A 15,471-nucleotide genomic window follows, 5' to 3' on the forward strand; every position below is an offset into this window, starting at 1 on the left:
CCCCACTGTCCCAGATGCACAGTCTCAGCTCAGTGGTGGCCATCGAGATGATCGGTATTCACCAGGCCCGTTTGTTATGGGCGGGTGTTCGGATCATCGGCCTAGTATTTATCCTATACCAGTACATGAGGTCCCCTTACAACCTTGTCGTTTTGGGGGTGAAGGAGGGGGGAGAATGGCACATACATATGAGCCCCCCACCACTGAAAGACCTTTTAATGTAAGTCACGCGCGGATTCCCGCAGCGTCTCAATGTCCCTCGGATTACGCGCGGATACCCGCAGCGTATATCCATCCCCCGGAATACTCATGGAGACCAGCAGCAGCCTATGGTTTACCTGGAGATGTGCAGACCCCTGCAGCGCGCTACAACCTCCAAGAGTTTGTTGCACCGCCCACCAGCTACCACAATCCGACAACCTGGAGTAGGCTGAGGTATAAGGATCTGCATTTTGATGGGAGATCCAGCTGGAAGCCATTCCTGCACAAGTTTGTTAGACTGTCACGAAGCCAGTGCTGGACAGAGACTGAGCAACACGACCAGTTCTGCTTCTTCTTGGAAGGAACCGCTAGTGAGTACTACACTCTGTTACTGGAGACCAGCCCTGATTTGCGCTTCGCCGACATCCTGAGGAAGTTTGACAAGCGCTTTGGCTCAGCAGCACCTGATTTGGCCCACCAGCTCAACTTCCAGTCTGCAGTGCAAAACAGCGGTGAGTCCCTGAGGCAGTGGTCAGACCGAGTACTGACATTGGCTACTCGCGCCTTCCCCCAGCTACCGGATGTTCACACTCAGGCTATACCCCGCTTGTGTTATGGGGCAGAGGACCGGGAGGCAGGCCTTTATGCCCTGGATGGCCAGCCTAAGACCGTCGATGAGGCTGTAGACCGGATGCAGTTCTACCGGCATTCCCGACGGGGCAGACCCTCATGCAATGGCTACAATGCAGTGAGGAGTTTGGTTGTAGATGAGGAGTCGAGTAAAAGAGATGGGAAAGCCGAGAGTCAGATACGGGAGTTGAAAAGCCGAGTGCAGCATCTTGAGAAGACCCTAAAGGAAGTTCTCGATTCGGTCCGGCTTGGGATCCCGACGACTTGTTTCCCTAGATGGCAACCTGGCCCAAGGACAGGTCAGTGTTTCAGATGCGGAAAGACTGGGCATTTCCGTAAAGAATGTCCTGCTGTCCTTAGACGGAAGGCGGAAGGAAGCGCTGGAGAGGTTGTAGATCACTCCCTGCGTAGCCGTGGTGCCTGTCAAGGAGTTGCAGATGAAGAGACCAAGACTTGCAGTCAAGCGCCCAGGGGGCAGCTTCGCACTGTGTGCTTACTAACCCATGATGATGAGGTCAGTTTGAGGAAGCACCCTACAGGTGACTCGTGCGTTGTGGACAAGGACGTCCCTTGTCCCAACATAAGGCGCAGGAGGAAGCGTGGTAGGCCTAGGATGCGACACAGGAGACCAAACTTGCTGAAGTCCTTCTCCACAGATCCTGATGTCCCTGAAGAGGAAGTTACTCCAATGGATAGTAATTGTCGGCTGAAAGTGCTGAGCAGCAAGGTGGTTCCTACGGAATCCAAGTGCCCTGAGGCCAAGGGCAAGGATGACATAGTGGGAGACTCTTGGCCCCCAACCCAGGGGGCCGTCTCGAATGATCTGTTTGTCATGGCAGCTCAGACTGCCAGTACAGCCAAGCTGAACATACCAGGAAGCAGTCTTGAGACAGCGGTTGAGGATGTCCATGTTCCTGCAACTAGGAACTCCCTTGCTAGGGAGTCAGTTGGAAGAGGACAGCCTTTAGGAGCAGCACCAAACTTGGAGTATCTCCCTTGTGGTGTCCAGACTAGGGTGACAGACGCACGGGAGATGCCGTCGCCATCTGGATTGTGCAGGGCGTGTCTCGTGGATCAGACGTAGTAGAGCTGCCCTTCCCGGACTGAACCCGTTACCTAAGAACGACTTGGACTGTCCCTGGATTATCCTTTTTGTGTGTAGAGGCCCTTGTCATTTGGACGGGCCCTGCTCTAGTGACTTAGTATCCCGGCTGTTGCTGGGATTGGTGTTACCGCAGGTGGGACTTGGTTCCCTGGAAGTTATCCCGGCTGTTGCTGGGATGGCGTTCCCACGCCCATTGTTATTTGGTGATCCCGTTGGTTCTAGATGTGGACCTACTCCCCTCAAGGAAAACGGAGGGGAGTGTAGTGTTTGTGGACTCGTTCCCCGTACGGGCTATCTATTAACCCGTGACGTCACCACGCGGGGAATCTGCACGAGCGAGGATTCTACCGCCTGCAGCCAGCGAGAGAGGACGTAGGACATGTGCTAGACGAGGCGACAGGCAAGTCCAGCGGCAACCCACGGATATTATCAGTGATAGTGACTGAGAAATACTATAATATTATCTCTGAATAACAACATTTCATAGAATATTATTTTTCGGAAAATTAAATTATGAGATTGGTATACATTTTATCAAGAGAATGTATAAAAGATGCGAGTAAAGAATTCGATCGGCTTCAGATATCCTCTTAGAACTGAAAAACATTACATTTAATTAATGATTTTGTTTGAATACACGTGTATAAAGATATATACGCATTTTTATTCATAGGCGTCGGAACCGGGAGGAGGGGGGCTAGGGGGGGGGGGACCTAGCCCCCCTCCCCCCTTTTTTTTTGCCAAGTCAGACCTAACCATTTGGAACATAGCAACAGGGAGGATTCCCCCCCCCCCACTTTTTCCTCGCAACAAACAAAATTTTTCCTTCAAAGAGCCTGAAGTTACAAATGCAGAAACTACGGATTAAAAGTGTGCAAAGTTGAAGGTTTAATTCACTAATGTAAACAATAAGGTTGTAAAATGTGCATCATGCGAAGGAACCGAGTCAAATCTTATACGTGTTTATGCCCGAGTTTTATAGGTTACACGATCAGAATTACACATATTCATACTCAGGCTCACACATCAACACGATTGCATATTGGATTTACAAGTTTACATGTCTGGATTTTTTAACACGATTACCCTCCATATCTATAAAGTTCATGCGGTGGGGTTCCGATGGATGATTGTGTTTTCAAGGAGGATTTTCAATGAATTAAATACATTTAGTTTTCCAAGGTAACGGGTCCGGACCCCCATTAGATTTGCACATGGCGCCTCTTTAATTAAATACTTTAAAATTATTCAGTAATTAAGAGTCCGATGTCTGAAAAGAACAAGAACAGATTGCATATCTATTTTATTCTTTTTATTACAATGACACCACTTTGTATGCCTTATACACATAAAAACCATCTACTATTTTGCAGGTCATCTTAACTTCAATTGTTGATTCAAGAATTTTAATGACTATGGTTAGAGGTTAAAGATAAATGGTTGGTCATATGTTTCATGTTGCGTCACGTATGACGACATAACACATAGACCATGAAGCACGTGATGGCTATGATGATAATCCCGAACATTCCTCCCATAGCTAACGCCTGTACGGAGCCGGACCTGGCGAGACAAGAACACAAAATAACGGAATGAAACGTTATGACATTTAATTACATTTATTGAGTTGTATGATGATCGATATTGAACACTTTGGATTCAATATGTATAAAAGTACATCATGTTCAAAATATATAGTCATCGTTTTAAAAATTTATTATTTTACTGGTTTCTGAAGAGACGACCTATATAATAGTCATCGAAGACTTACGTAATTTGACCTTCTGTGGCAAAACTGTCATCCAGTTGATGTAAAGCTGAAAAACAAAAATGCACTGTCATCAAAGTACTGAGAGTACCGGATTCCTGTCAAACATTCCTGTCCGGCCTCAAGTTAGGTTTTTGCAAATTAACATATTTTACCACCGCCCGACTTTTTTATCATTACAATAAAAATACGCATTATGACAACTTTTGATTTTTATTTGTAATGTTTTGTTTAGTTAATCAAGTAAATGCTCACTTTGGTGATTCATTTAGGATATGAAGGTAGCGACATTGCAGAAAAAATACATAACCCGCGTTAGCGGGCTATGTAAATTTTTTCTGCAATGATCGCTACCTTCATAACTCACATGAATCACCAAAGTGAGCATTTTATTGTTTATATTAACATCTTTATTTTAACTGATTAATACATTGAGCGTAAAAAGTAAGTAAAATTCAATAAATTACTGTTAATGTACATAAGTACGTTAGCTAAAAGAAATAGCCAAATCGTCTCCAGTGAGACTTTGAGTCTGACATCATCATGGTTAGTTCGTGCAGTCCGTGATTTTTCTTAGGTAGTCGATAAACAAGGCGTGTCAAATTCAATCCTGTCACTTTCTTGTCAGTTTCAGCCGCCGTAGATTTCGACCAATCGATAAACGGGACGTGTAGATTTCTGTCTGGCTGTTTCTATAGAGCTATGAATTAACTATAAGTTTCCATAAGAAAAAGAGGTAATAATACTTTGTGGATGTAAATATAAATCAAACAAATACATATGTTCTGATTAAAATTATACATGTTTTTCTACATGGTCGTGTTCACGTTAAAATGGAAAAATGCTATGGCATTATTCTCCCCTATAATTTTAACATTCAGAAAAAAAGATTGAAGACTTTTAACTGAATATTTTGAAAAAAAAGAATACCAAAAACTCATCATTTGATATATTTAAATCATTATACAAAAGTCTTTAATCTTGAGAAAAAAAAAATCTAACAAATATTGTGAAGTTCTGATGAGACAATTGACTAGTATGCATGTATTTATATATTAACAATGTGGTTTTTGTTATTTAATCTACATGAGAACAGACTAAAATTCTATTCTTTTGAGAGTATGAAATATTCTTTAGTTTTACAGTACCAACCTATGCAGGAAGACCGCCTTCTGTTAAGACTGTTAATGACGCCAAAGTCTGTAGACGTAATAAACGAATGACGCCAAAGTTCGTCCCATTCACTGATGGTATGACACACCCTCTCCAGGCATTGAGAAGTCCCCGGATTACAAGTGTAAGTGTCAACATTACGACCACCACACTTGTAGGAATACGATGATTCAAGAAAGGACGGCAGTACATTGTATTGTGATAAATTACAATATGGCTGAAAATTCACTTCAGTGGAATATCCAACTCTTGCGCAGACAATCAAAAGAAATATCACAAAAACTGGAAGCACTGAATTCTGTTCGCACAGGAAACAGTGAATGTTATTCATAATCCTGGACTGAAATTTTCTGAATTTTCATATTTTAAATCTTCACATCATTTTTCTAAACAGTTGAAATGCCAACAGCAGGGACAACTCCTTTTTATATTTTAAAATATTCAGTTTCTTTACTAAACTGGAATTACATCAACTACAGTATGGAAAATAATTCTTGAATTGATTCTATCGTATAGATTCTGATTTAGACATGCAGGCGGTGTATTGTTTGTGTATTTACAGGGCCCTCTTTCAACAGGACAGAGGGATATTGTTTGTGTGTTTTTTTTGTGTTTATGATATAATTTATTGTTCAATAATTCATCAATAGCTTAACCTTGTCTCTGTGCGATTTTATGTTTACACACACGTAAAACACTTCATGCTTTCATTATAATCACTGCCAATCAATGGGTTGTTGTCTGTGACACCTGCGTCGTTAAAAGTTCTCAAAGTTAGGATCTACGGAGTGACCAAAAAGGAAATGAGAGAATGTATGGCAGCCTCCCCCCCCCCCCCCCTCCAAAAAAAATGAAGAAAAAAAAGAATTGGCCAATACCCATTTTACACCCAAATGTATAAGCATTCTGATATGCTTCGAAATCAAAACTCTTCATCAATTGTTTTAGAATTTATTTATTTATCTATTTATAAGCTGATTAACAGTAAATATAATTCGAAAAGAGCTCTGCATAAAAAATATCAGGATGTATAAGGACTATTTACGTATTTCAATAAAAAAATTATTAAAACATATACACCCTTCTCTCTTTCTCTCTCTCGGGCTCTCTCTCAGATTTACGCTTTCATTTTCTACAGATTCCTTCAAAATACACAATACATGAATTGGTCGGAAAGTACCCCCTAAAAGAAGTCCCTTTTATATGAAAATTCTTACCCCCCCCCCCCCCAATGGATTAGGAATTGACGTTTGCCAAAAACAGTTGTGGGTTGTTTTTTTTTTTATCTTTTGGGTGGGGTTATGTCAATGTGTTAAGGAGTATGTCGGCTCCTTTGAAATAAATAAAGGTCGTGATTCTGTTTGTTGTTAATATAAATATCGAGTAAAACATGTCATTGACAAGATGACCCGGTGAACCGATGACCCTGGGTCATTCTGTGAACTTAAAGCTCTGGACACGAGACCATATGGAGTATAACTATATACATTTATTTAATGACAACATTAGATACACCTCTAAGTTAACTGATCGGCAGAGTTTTACCTTATGAATGACAAAAAGACGTCATCCATGAATCTAAACACTCTTGATATTGCTAACATTTGTCCCCAAAAATCAATCAGGGTCACGTTTTGACCTGGAACAACCCCTCTCCTTGGTAATTTGAAAATTCTTATCTCTGCCTTTGACCCCCACTGTCAAAACAATTATCCCTTACCCCCTCCTCCTCCCGACCCCGGGGGAATATTCTGGATCCGCCCACTTTTCCTTGAAATAAGTAAACGACAAAACAACAAAGTCTTGTACTTAAATTTATTTGAACCTGTTATTAAAACTTCATATTTGTAAGCGTCATGATCAGTGACTCTTGATATGCAAATTTTATGTGACTATCACACACATCCAGTAATACATGGAAAAATACAGTACGTAATATACATGGTATAGTAAGCCGACACATGCACACTGCAGAGGTCACAGGTCAGAGTGAATATATTAATAATCATCATTGTTAGCTATGGTCAGCATGAATATATTAGAAATCGTCACTGTAAGCTAAGGTCAGAGAGAATATATTAATAATCATCACTGTTAGCTAAGGTCAGAGTGAATATATTAATAATCGTCACTGTTAGCTACGGTCAGAGTGACTATTTTAATAATCGTCACTGTTGGCTAAGGTCAGAGTGAATATATTAATAATCGTCACTGTTAGCTAAGGTCAGAGTGAATATATAAATAATCGTAACTGTGACGTAGGTCAGTGAATATATTATCATCCGCTGTAACCAAGGTCAGACTGAATATTTTCTTATCGCTATCGTTAGCTAAGGTCAGAGTGAATATATTAATTGTCTACATCTCAGCATCATTTTTCGTCGTTATTTTATTTATGGCAAATTTGCAATTACAAAATGTACGATTTTGTTGATACAAAATTAAATAATATCTATAGTCTTTGACTAAACAAATTATGGGTTGTTTCAAAATAATCCGTTAATGACAAAATATTGATAACAAAATCCATAATGCTAGTCAATAACACAGATATTTTGATCATGAAATACGAGTTCATAGACTATAAGATGTTCTTCTCGGATAATTCAAATTCTATAAGATGATGTTTGAATTGGTTGAATAAAACAAGAGAGATAACTCTGGGTACAGAACATGCTGTAGTTGTATGGTTTAATGGTTTGTTATACAGGAGTCAAACAGGATCTGTAGTGTACACCTGGTGAGGGGGGGGGGGCATGTTATATATGGTCTGTAGTGTACCCCTGGTGAGGGGGAGGCCATGTTATATATGGTCTGTAGTGTACACCTGGTGAGGGGGAGGCCATGTTATATATGGTCTGTAGTGTACCCCTGGTGAGGGGGAGGCAATGTTATATATGGTCTGTAGTGTACCCCTGGTGAGGGGGAGGCCATGTTATAAATGGTCTGTAGTGTACCCCTGGTGAGGGGGAGGCCATGTTATATATGGTCTGTAGTGTACCCCTGGTGAGGGGGAGGCCATGTTATATATGGTCTGTAGTGTACACCTGGTGAGGGGGAGGCCATGTTATATATGGTCTGTAGTGTACCCCTGGTGAGGGGGAGGCCATGTTATATATGGTCTGTAGTGTACCCCTGGTGAGGGGGAGGCCATGTTATATATGGTCTGTAGTGTACCCCTGGGGAGGGGGGGACCATGTTATATATGGTCTGTAGTGTACCCCTGGTGAGGGGGGGCCATGTTATATATGGTCTGTAGTGTACCCTGGTGAGGGGGAGGCCATGTTATATATGGTCTGTAGTGTACACCTGGTGAGGGGGAGGCCATGTTATATATGGTCTGTAGTGTACCCCTGGTGAGGGGGAGGCAATGTTATATATGGTCTGTAGTGTACCCCTGGTGAGGGGGAGGCCATGTTATAAATGGTCTGTAGTGTACCCCTGGTGAGGGGGAGGCCATGTTATATATGGTCTGTAGTGTACCCCTGGTGAGGGGGAGGCCATGTTATATATGGTCTGTAGTGTACACCTGGTGAGGGGGAGGCCATGTTATATATGGTCTGTAGTGTACCCCTGGTGAGGGGGAGGCCATGTTATATATGGTCTGTAGTGTACCCCTGGTGAGGGGGAGGCCATGTTATATATGGTCTGTAGTGTACCCCTGGGGAGGGGGGGACCATGTTATATATGGTCTGTAGTGTACCCCTGGTGAGGGGGGGCCATGTTATATATGGTCTGTAGTGTACCCTGGTGAGGGGGAGGCCATGTTATATATGGTCTGTAGTGTACCCCTGGTGAGGGGGAGGCCATGTTATATATGGTCTGTATACAAACATGTACAGTATACCAATTCTATATAGGAAACAAAAGTTTACTACATATATTGTGTACAATAGAGAATGTAGAAAATTACATAGTCGTCATCATAATAATTATACAATAATCATAATATTAAACAGAATAAAATATATATATATAGCTTTTATCAAAAACTAAACACGACTAATACAAAATACACACATAAAACAGTTCAATACACAGCACTGGGTCTATGTGTAGGACTAGCGTGGTACACACCAAATACTCGCGGATTTACTCGGTTAGTGGAAGCCTGGCATCAAACACAGAAATCAAATCAAGGTTTTTCTCATGAAATTATCAATTAAAACTCTGACTAAAATCAAGCGTGAATTGAAATCTCTAAACAGCAACAAAACAGGGGAAGAAACCTGGTTAATTTTCACTCAAACTGTGCTGATAAAGCATATTTCTAAGTCGACATAAAAACACGACTTGAATACAACAAACTGTGCTGATAAAGCATATTTCTAAGTCGACATAAAAACACGACTTGAATACAACAAACTGTGCTGATAAAGCATATTTCTAAGTCGACATAAAAACACAACTTGAATACAACAAACTGTGCTGATAAAGCATATTTCTAAGTCGACATACAAACACGACTTGAATACAACATCTGCAGTACATGGATAGTACAAATACATATATATATCAAAGAATAAGTAAGCTATATCAGTCTTTATATTGTATATAAGTATTGCATATCTATCATTTGTAACACCATATCATCTATCATTTGTAACACCATATCACAATTGGCTACCTTAAAACAGTGTAGATTTAATCTATCAGATTCGGAAAACTTCATGTTTATATTCTAAAAAAAAACAAGTCTGCTTGCAGAGAAAAATCCAAAAATAATCAAGTGTCGAATAACAACTGCTTCTATTTAAAATAGATAAATTTTTGCACCGTTGGTAAACAATTCTGTAAAATCCTGTACCATATGTGACATAACTGGTTTAACACTTAATCAGCAGCTACATATACATATGATATGATTATTGAGAATCCTTTCTTTCTCAGTCTCTTTCTTCTCAATTCCAAATTTCTGACCTCTGAATACATCATCCATCATTAATCATTCTAAGTATACAAACTTACACATCTATACTGAAAAATCACACCCACAGAAATGCAACCCTAACCCAGATCTCATACACTCTCACTCCCTTCAAATTCTCAATCACTTAGATGCTTGTCACCTTGACCTTCACAAGGACAGCTGACATGGAAGCCATTATGACATCACAAGACACGTGACAGGCACTATACGCATTATACAGTTAAAGCTGGAGCGTGCGGCGTTAGAAGGCGGATGATGAGTCGCTATCGTGGCCCGTGTCCTTGTACCGCTGTTTACGGAACTTGGCCAGCTTCTCTCTGGCTTCGATCCATTCTCTCTCCTTCCGTAACATCTCCTCTTGAATTTGTAGTTCCTGTAAATTTTTTAGAGAAAAGAAAAAAAAAGTTGTTTATATATGAGGAGATGAGAGACGAGATGGTAATGGTGAGGATGATACGCTAACATGCAAAGAGACCAAGGCAGTCAGTCCAAGAATACACAGTGTGACAATCGAGGGGGGAGGGGGCTCAATACCTCTGTGTCAGAGGAATTTGGACACGGTTATAAATTCTGTCTTTAGATTAAAAAATTCCCCATGTCATTAGACTAGTATACATTACTTTATTCTTTACCAATTATTGCCAAACAGAAAAGAACTTTTTTCAAACAAAATTTTACAGCCTAGAAAATTACCCAACAAAAGTAAAAGAAATTTTTTGTTATAGGGTAAAAGTGCAAGGGTTGATGAGCCCCCGTTTCGCCCCCGTCACACTGTGTTATTTAGACAGCCGCCAGGTCGCGTTTCTCCGCCAGTTTCTCCTTCAGGCGCCTCGCGTCCTCAAGCTGCTTCTCCAACAACAAAATCCTCTCTTGGGCCTCAATTTGCTAAAAATAGCAACAAGACATTGATGACTTTTTGACTTCAACACATCAACTGAGCTTTATCTTCTGACGTTATTTCTGTCTTTCTTTTTTTATTGCTGAATATAAACTTTGCAAAATGTATGTAAAATTTCATTATTTTAACATTAATTTTAGCACACAGCTCTTTTTATCAAATTTTTTATGTTAAATGAAATGAATCATTTCTTGAATTTATTTATTTCAAGAGAAAGAGAAAGAAAAAGATAGAATTGGAGACGGATTACAAACAGTCAAAAAGTGATCATACCTCAACCTCCACAAACTTAGTTCTAAGTTCAATATTAAAATTGTTTGATGTTTGTTGTTGTTATTGTCAGACGTTATATATGTGTAGCATTGCTAATTATTCTATTATAACGTCAGTTTGTGGTATTTGAACACTGTGCATTAGATTTGTATATATTATGCATAGGCGTCGGAAGTGGGGGGGGGGGGGGGCTAAAGGGGGCTTAACCCTCCCCCCTATTTTTGCAAAGTTAGATCTAACCATTAGGGACATAGCATCATAGAGGGTTCAGCCCCCCACTTTTTCTCGCAGCAAAGATAATTGTTCCTAAAATCTTGAAAGATTGAATCACAGGCATACTAGCCCCCCCCCCCCCCCCCCCCCCCCCCCCCGGATTAGGATTTCCATGATTTTGGGAATTATTTTGTTTTCCTCAATATTTCTGAGGATTAGTCTAGCCCCCCGCCCCCCCCCCCCAACTTTCAATTTGCTTCCGACGCCAGTGTTATGTGAGACTCTTGATGGAGTTTGTCATATAAAACATGTACTCAGTGTGTCATGTGTGATTTTAACTTGAATACTGTAAACATGTTACATTTAGCTGTGTATTCTATTTAGCGTTTTTGGCAGAAGGCGGCTTCTGCTTAATCAAGTACATTGCTCAATGCCATGTATATACGTATAGAATAGCAACATTCAGGAATATGCTTATTCAAATCCACGCCAAATTGTTCAAAAACTGTTTTTCCCGCTAAATATCGTACACGCGGAATATAATGTGTTTACAGTACCACATATCATCATGTTAACAAATTACATTTAATTAGAATCCTGAAAGAAACGAGAAATGAAACCAGTGATGACCTCCGGTGACTCCTGGCTGTAAAGTGAGGTCAAATTTAATGTCACAACAAACGCCACCTCATTCTGACAATAAATTCAAATTCACAGGTGAAATACCCGAAAACTGAAACATCGTTAGCTGTTTTGTTAGTTACATTGCATGTAATTTATCAGTTGTTAGTGTGTTAATTATATCTTAAGCATAATCACTACATTTATAATCACATTATTGTATGTAACGAATTATTAGTGTGTTAATTATATCTTAAGCATAATCACTATATTTATAATCACTAAATTGTATGTAATGAATTATTAGTGTGTTTATTATATCTGGAGTATAATCACTATATTGTATGTAATTAGCTGTTGGTGTGTTAGTTACATCTTTTAAGTATTTTCAGTATATGTGCTATATTTTTAATCTGGACATAGATAGTATATTATCAATAATACGACCATACAAGTTGGCATGGAGTCAGTGATGTGGGTGTGTGAATTCACGTTTGAAAGTAGTTTGTGTCAATACAAGTTATAGATTTTACTTATTCAGGAAAATAATATAAAAATCTTTAGGATATTGAGGTGAAATATACAGTGTTAATTATGAAATATACAGTGTTAATTAAGAAATGAATTGATGAATGTATAGATTAGGAATACTTCATGCAATACTCTAAACACATAGCCATGTTCCCTTGAAATACTTTTATCAATACTTTGTGGTTTCATTAATATTCGTGGACATAAATTTTTGTGGATTTAATGAAAATCACAGTTACATAGATATGTAAACTCATGGCTAATAATCCAATCAAGTCAACTTGTTATTTGATATTGCACTTCACTGAAAATTTAACTTCATGAATCACCTCAACTAAATAAAACTAAATCAAAAATGGTATTTAATGAATGCTGATGAAATGACACTGTACAAGTTTTTAATACAAGAGGCCCATGGGCCACATCGCTCACCTGAGGAACAATAGGTATGATAAAATCAGCTTAATGGAGTCATAATACAAACTATCTGGACAATGTACAATAATACATGTTGATCCTGTATAAATAAAATCCATTTTTCCCCTGGATATTCTTATGTTTATAATCATCTTTTCTATAGTCATATCATATGTTGAGTATTGCAGTTCTCAAAAAGATCCTTAACAATTGTTTATATATGGGATATAAACGTACATAAACTCTGAACCTTCTTGTGAGGCCAAAGAATTGTCCTGGGGCCAAAGTTTTAACAATTGTAAAGAATCATCTGGCTGATTAGTTTCTGAGAAGAAGATTTTTAAAGATTTACCATATATATTCCTTTGTTAAACTTTGACCCCCCCCCCCCCATTGTGGCCCCACCCTACCCCGGGGATCATGATTTTCACAACTATGAATTTACACTAACTGAGGATGCTTCAACACAAGTTTCAGCTTTCCTGGCTGATTAGTTTCTGAGAAGACGATTTTTAAAGATTTACTTTATATATTCCTATGTTAAACTTCGACACCCCATTGTGGCCCAACCCTACCCCCAGAAGGTCATGATTTTCACAACTTTGAATCTACACTACCTGAGGATGCTTCCACACAAGTTTCATCTTTACTGGCTGATTAGTTTCTGAGAAGAAGATTTTTAAAGATTTACTCTATATATTCCTTTGTAAAACTTTGATCCCCCATTGTGGCCCCACCCTGCCCCCGGGGGTCATGATTTTCACAACTTTGAATCTACACTACCTGAGGATGCTTCCACACAAGTTTCAGCTTTCCTGACTGATTAGTTTCTGAGAAGAAGATTTTTAAAGATTTACTCTACATATTCCTATGTAAAACTTCGATCCCCCATTGTGGCCCCACCCTGCCCCCGGGGGTCATGATTTTCACAACTTTGAATCTACACTACCTGAGGATGCTTCCACACAAGTGTCAGCTTTCCTGACTGATTAGTTTCTGAGAAGAAGATTTTTAAAGATTTACTCTGTATATTCCTATGTAAAATTTCGACCCCATATTGTGGCCCCACCCTACCCCCGGGGGTCATGATTTTCACAACTTTGTATCTACACTACCTGAGGATGCTTTCACACAAGTGTCAGCTGTCCTGGCTGATTAGTTTCTGAGAAGAAGATTTTTAAAGATTTACTCTATGTATTCATATGTTAAACTTCGACCACCCATTGTTGCCCCACCCTACCCCCAGGGGGTCATGATTTTCACAAATTAGAATCTACACTACCTGAGGATGCTTCCACCCAGGTTTCAGCTTTTCTGGCTGATTAGTTTCTGAGAAGAAGATTTTTAAAGATTTACTCTATATATTCCTATGTAAAACTTCGAACACCCATTAAGGCACAACCTACCCTCGGGGGTCATGATTTTCACAACTATGAATCTACACTACCTGAGGATGCTTCCACACAAGTTTCAGCTTTCCTGGTCTTATGGTTCATGAGAAGAAGATTTTTAAAGATTTACTCTGTATATTCCTATGTTAAATTTCGACCACCAATTGTGGCCCCACCCTACCCCCGGGGGTCATGATTTTCGTAAATTAGAATCTACACTACCTGAGGATGCTTCCACACAAGTTTCAGCTTTCCTGGTCTTATGGTTCATGAGAAGAAGATTTTTAAAGATTTACTCTATATATTCCTATGTAAAACTTCGACCCCCCATTGTGGCCCCATCCTACCCCCGGGGGTCATGATTTTCACAAATTAGAATCTACACTACCTGATGATGCTTCCACACAAGTTTCAGCTTTCCTGGTCTTATGGTTCATGAGAAGAAGATTTTTAAAGATTTACTCTATATATTCCTATGTTAAATTTCGACCCCCCATTGTGGCCCCACCCTAACCTCGGGGGTCATGATTTTCACAAATTAGAATCTACACTACCTGAGGATGCTTCCACACAAGTTTCAGCTTTCCTGGTCTTATGGTTCATGAGAAGAAGATTTTCAAAGATTTACTCTGTATATTCCTATGTAAAACTTCGACCCCCCATTGTGGCCCCACCCTACCCCCGGGGGTCATGACTTTCACAAATTAGAATCTACACTACCTGATGATGCTTCCACACAAGTTTCAGCTGTCCTGGTCTTATGGTTCATGAGAAGAAGATTTTTGAAAATTTCTCGAAAATTTTCATAAATTTCTAATTATCTCCCTTTGCAAAAGGGCGTGATCCTTAATTTTCACAAATTTAAATCCCCTTAGGCTAAGGATGCTTTGTGCCAAGTTTGGTTGAAATTGGCCCAGTGGTTCTTGAGAAGATGTTGAAAATGTGAAAAGTTTACAGACAGATGGACAGACGGACAGACGGATGGATGGACAGACAGACAGACAGACGGACGACAGACAAAATGTGATCAGAATAGCTCACTTGAGCTTTCAGCTCAGGTGAGCTAATAATAGTAGTAAAGATCAGGTACAAACATGGAATAAAAATAATCCTTTAAAGTCAAGGATGAATATGGTAAACCAACTCATATTTGCAATCAAGAAATGTTAAAGAGATTAGAGAATTCCAAATCATTGCCAACGGTCTTGTCACAAACAACAAGTCTTCTCTGGATTCTTTTCAGAAGATTACTTTCTCGTAAACTAGACATAGAATGATTAATCTAAAGGTAAGCTTCTATATTGCTATTCATCACTGTGA

General features: G+C 39.6%; 1 protein-coding gene and 1 long non-coding RNA gene across 2 annotated transcripts in view; both read right to left on the bottom strand.

Moving 5' to 3' along the window:
• Positions 1–3,215: 3,215 nt before the first annotated feature.
• On the bottom strand, positions 3,216–5,536 carry LOC117687766 (uncharacterized). The gene is made up of 3 exons (XR_010711285.1): positions 4,857–5,536; positions 3,708–3,753; positions 3,216–3,499 (listed from the first exon to the last, which is right to left on the bottom strand). It is a non-coding gene; the product is annotated as an uncharacterized lncRNA (long non-coding RNA).
• Positions 5,537–6,678: 1,142 nt separating this feature from the next.
• Positions 6,679–15,471, bottom strand: part of LOC105331973 (talin-1) — a 48,429-nt gene continuing 39,636 nt past the window's right edge. Inside the window, exons 38-39 of the mRNA XM_066078961.1 lie at positions 7,925–10,180; positions 6,679–7,614 (exon numbers count right to left, since the gene is read on the bottom strand). Coding sequence (XP_065935033.1) covers positions 10,049–10,180 — 132 coding nt within the window. The 3' untranslated portion in view covers positions 6,679–7,614; positions 7,925–10,048. The remainder of the gene's footprint in view (positions 7,615–7,924; positions 10,181–15,471) is intronic.

The sequence above is a fragment of the Magallana gigas genome, chromosome 1 (assembly GCF_963853765.1).
Source record: "Magallana gigas chromosome 1, xbMagGiga1.1, whole genome shotgun sequence".
Lineage (NCBI taxonomy): Eukaryota > Metazoa > Mollusca > Bivalvia > Ostreida > Ostreidae > Magallana > Magallana gigas.